At 52.6% G+C, this 5,000-nt stretch overlaps 1 protein-coding gene across 1 annotated transcript in view; it reads left to right on the top strand.

Annotated features, from left to right (window-relative positions):
• The window catches only part of LOC109885062 (RNA-binding protein 10), a 75,044-nt gene that overhangs the window by 15,350 nt on the left and 54,694 nt on the right, over positions 1 to 5,000 (top strand). The window contains 3 exon segments of the mRNA XM_031793363.1: positions 2,742 to 3,375; positions 3,433 to 3,477; positions 3,944 to 4,177. Of these exon segments, the coding sequence (XP_031649223.1) occupies positions 2,742 to 3,375; positions 3,433 to 3,477; positions 3,944 to 4,177 (913 nt within the window).

Genomic DNA, 5,000 nt, shown 5'->3' with positions numbered 1-5,000 from the left:
CAGACATCATTACAGATAGCCAGGGGAACACTCCAACACTCAGACATCATTTACAGATAGCCAGGGGAACACTCAGACATCATTTACAGATGGCCAGGGGAACACTCCAACACTCAGACATCATTTACAGATAGCCAAGGGAACACTCAGACATCATTTACAGATGGCCAGGGGAACACTCAGACATCATTACAGATAGCCAGGGGAACACTCCAACACTCAGACATCATTTACAGATAGCCAGGGGAACACTCCAACACTCAGACATCATTACAGATAGCCAGGGGAACACTCCAACACTCAGACATCATTTACAGACAGCCAGGGGAACACTCCAACACTCAGACATCATTACAGACAGCCAGGGGAACACTCCAACACTCAGACATCATTACAGATAGCCAGGGGAACACTCCAACACTCAGACATCATTTACAGATAGCCAGGGGAACACTCAGACATCATTTACAGATGGCCAGGGGAATACTCCAACACTCAGACATCATTTACAGATAGCCAGGGGAACACTCAGACATCATTTACAGATGGCCAGGGGAACACTCAGACATCATTTACAGATGGCCAGGGGAATACTCCAACACTCAGACATAATTACAGATAGCCAGGGGAACACTCCAACACTCAGACATCATTTACAGATAGCCAGGGGAACACTCCAACACTCAGACATCATTACAGATAGCCAGGGGAACACTCCAACACTCAGACATCATTTACAGATAGCCAGGGGAACACTCCAACACTCAGACATAATTACAGATAGCCAGGGGAACACTCCAACACTCAGACATCATTTACAGATAGCCAGGGGAACACTCAGACATCATTTACAGATGGCCAGGGGAATACTCCAACACTCAGACATCATTTACAGATAGCCAGGGGAACACTCAGACATCATTTACAGATGGCCAGGGGAACACTCAGACATCATTTACAGATGGCCAGGGGAATACTCCAACACTCAGACATAATTACAGATAGCCAGGGGAACACTCCAACACTCAGACATCATTTACAGATAGCCAGGGGAACACTCCAACACTCAGACATCATTACAGATAGCCAGGGGAACACTCCAACACTCAGACATCATTTACAGATAGCCAGGGGAACACTCCAACACTCAGACATAATTACAGATAGCCAGGGGAACACTCCAACACTCAGACATCATTTACAGATAGCAGCCAGGGGAACACTCCAACACTCAGACATCATTTACAGATAGCAGGGGGAACACTCCAACACTCAGACATCATTTACAGACAGCCAGGGGAACACTCAATCACTCAGACATCATTTACAGATAGCCAGGGGAACACTCTAACACTCAGACATAACTTACAGACAGCCAGGGGAACACTCAATCACTCAGACATCATTTACAGATAGCCAGGGGAACACTCTAACACTCAGACATCATTTACAGATAGCCAGGGGAACACTCCAACACTCAGACATCATTACAGATAGCCAGGGGAACACTCCAACACTCAGACATCATTTACAGATGGCCAGGGGAACACTCCAACACTCAGACATCATTTACAGACAGCCAGGGGAACACTCAGACATCATTTACAGATGGCCAGGGGAACACTCCAACACTCAGACATCATTTACAGATAGCCAGGGGAACACTCCAACACTCAGACATCATTTACAGATAGCCAGGGGACCACCCTAACACACTCAGACATCATTTACAGACAGCCAGGGGAACACTCCAACACTCAGACATCATTTACAGACAGCCAGGGGAACACTCCAACACTCAGACATCATTTACAGATAGCCAGGGGAACACTCAGACATCATTTACAGACTGCCAGGGGAACACTTCATCACTCAGACATCATTTACAGATAGCCAGGGGAACACTCAGACATCATTTACAGACAGCCAGGGGAACACTCCATCACTCAGACATCATTTACAGATAGCCAGGGGAACACTCAGACATCATTTACAGACAGCCAGGGGAACACTCCATCACTCAGACATCATTTACAGATAGCCAGGGGAACACTCCAACACTCAGACATCATTTACAGACAGCCAGGGGAACACTTCATCACTCAGACATCATTTACAGATAGCCAGGGGAACACTCAGACATCATTTACAGACAGCCAGGGGAACACTCCATCACTCAGACATCATTTACAGATAGCCAGGAGAACACTCCAACACTCAGACATCATTTACAGACAGCCAGGGGAACACTTCATCACTCAGACATCATTTACAGATAGCCAGGGGAACACTCAGACATCATTTACAGACAGCCAGGGGAACACTCCATCACTCAGACATCATTTACAGATAGCCAGGGGAACACTCCAACACTCAGACATAATTTACAGACAGCCAGGGGAACACTCCAACACTCAGACATAATTTACAGACAGCCAGGAGAACACTCCAACACTCAGACATCCTTACAGATAGCCAGGAGAACACTCCAACACTCAGACATCCTTACAGATAGCCAGGGGAACACTCCAACACTCAGACATCATTTACAGACAGCCAGGGGAACACTCAGACATCATTTGCCCTTGTTGCTATACATCACACTGTCCTTACTTATAAATACTTTCTCTCTCTCTCTCTCTCTCTCTCTCTCTCTCTCTCTCTCTCTCTCTCTTTCTCTCTCTCTCTCTCTCTCTCTCTCTCTCTCTTTCTTTCTCTTTCTCGCACTCCTTTAACTGAAGGGGGGGTCGGGGAGACCGCATGGGTCGCTATGGCAACAACAGCTCCTCCGACCACGACTACCGAGACATGGATTACCGGGGCTACGGACCGGAAGAGGCGGAGCTGGGGACAGGATATGACCTCAGAGCCGGTGCCGGCCGCAGCGACAAAGCTGACCAACCGGCGGGCGTCCGGGAGTTCACGACACCGGCACGTTTCCACGACCAACGGCCAGGGTTCCGTCAGAGGGGTGGTCGGGGCGGTAAAGGGTTCCCATCGCCCTGCGCCCCTCGATCCCTGGTCTTACCCCTGCCAGAGGTAGCCCTGCCCAGGCTGCAGAGAGAGGAGAGAATGGGAGAGGCATCCAGGAGAGACTCTCAGAGCTTCAGGCCCAACTCAGAGGGTAGAGGAAGGGGGGGAGGAGGTAGAGGGGGAGGAAGAAGAGGAAGGGGATACCCTGAGAACAATGCCTCTCACCTGGGGGAGAGAGAGGGAGACTGGGGTAGGATGGAAGGAGGTGTCACCCCTGCTGGACAGGAGGAGTACAGCACCCTGAGAGGAGGACCAGGGGAGGAGGACATGTTCCTCAGGGGAGGAGGACAAGGGAAGCAGGAGAGGTTCCTCAGAGGAGGAAGACCAGGGGAGGAGGAGAGGTTCCCCAGAGGAGGAGGACCAGGGGAGGAGGAGAGGTTCCCCAGAGGAGGAGGACCAGGGGAGGAGAGGTTCCTCAGGGGAGGAGGACCAGGGAAGAGAAAGGTGGGATGATCCAGTCAGCTCATAGTTTAGGATACAAAACCATAAGCAATAAGGCCCGAGGGGGTGTGGTATATGGCCAACATACCACGGCTAAGGGCTGTTCTTAAGCACGACGCAACACGGAGTGCCTGGACACTGCCCTTAGCCGTGGTATATTGGCCATATATCACAAACCCCGAGGTGCCATATTGCTGTTATAAACTGGTTACCAATGTAAGTAGAACAGTACAAATACATGTTTTGTCATACCCGTGGTATACGGTCTGATATACCATGGCTGTCAGCCAATCAGCATTCAGGGCTCGAACCACCCAGTTTATAATATATAATAGACCTATAATAGATGTAAAACTAGAATAGGATATTTTTTAAACTATTTTAATGGTAGTGGAAGAAGTAGTAGTTGTTTTTACTGTAGAAATAGTACTATTGATTGTAGTAGCTAGTAACATGTGACTGCCCATAGGGTTTCTCCGTGGGCTCTCCAGAGGATGACTGTGGTGGTGGTGGCAAGGGCCCGGGGCTGCTAGGGGAGGGGCTAGGGGCCGGTCCTGGGGATCCAGACCCCCCCTCTTCAGTAGTAGAGGACCCAGAGCAGAGAGAGCTGATGGAGTTCAGACCAGACCTTCTGGACCAGAACCAACGACCATCCAACATCATCATGTTACGCATGCTGCCACCCAACGCTACCGCCAACGAGGTGTGTGTGGTGTTGGAGGAGGGAGGGTGGGATGTGGGGGGGGGGGGGGGGGGGGGGGGGGGGGGGCTGGAAGGGAGAGGAGGGGGTAGGGGGAGAGGAGGAGAAGAGGGGGGAGGGAAGGGAGAGGAGGGAGGAGGAGGAGAAGAGGGAGGGGACAGGAAGAGAGAGGGGGGGTGAGGAGGAAGGGAGAGGAGAGGAGAGGAGGGGGTAGGGGAGAGGAAGAGAAGAGGGGGAGGGAGGGAGGGAAGGGAGGAGGATGAGAAGAGGGAGGGGTCGGGAAGGGAGAGGGGGGGTGAGGAGGAAGGGAGAGGAGAGGAGGGGGTAGGGGAGAGGAAGAGAAGAGGGGGAGGGAGGGAGGGAAGGGAGAGGAGGAAGGAGGAGGAGAAGAGGGAGGGGACGGGAAGGGAGAGGGGGGGGTGAGGAGGAAGGGAGGGGGAGGGAGGGAAGGGAGAGGAGGGAGGGAAGGGAGAGGAGGAGGGGGTAGGGGAGAGGAAGAGAAGAGAAGAGGGGGAGGGAGGGAAGGGAGGAGGAGGAGAAGAGGGAGGGGTCGGGAAGGGAGAGGGGGGGTGAGGAGGAAGGGAGAAAAGAGGAGGGGTTAGGGGGAGGAGGAGAAGAGGGGGGAGGGAAGGGAGAGGAGGGGGAGAGGCGAGGAGGGGGAGGGAGGAGAGGAGGGAGGAGGAGAGGAGGGAGAGGGAGAAGGAGAGGAGGGAGAGGAGGGAGGGAAGGGAGAGGGAGAGGAGGGAGGGAAGGGAGGAGAGGAGAGGGAGGGAGGGAGGGAAGGGAGGAGGAGGAGGGAGGAGGAAGAGGGGGAGGGAGGGTAGAG

Source organism: Oncorhynchus kisutch, linkage group LG17 (assembly GCF_002021735.2).
Source record: "Oncorhynchus kisutch isolate 150728-3 linkage group LG17, Okis_V2, whole genome shotgun sequence".
Taxonomy (NCBI): Eukaryota; Metazoa; Chordata; class Actinopteri; order Salmoniformes; family Salmonidae; genus Oncorhynchus; species Oncorhynchus kisutch.
Note: the sequence above shows the minus strand (reverse complement) of the source record. Positions and strands in the feature narration are given on the sequence as shown.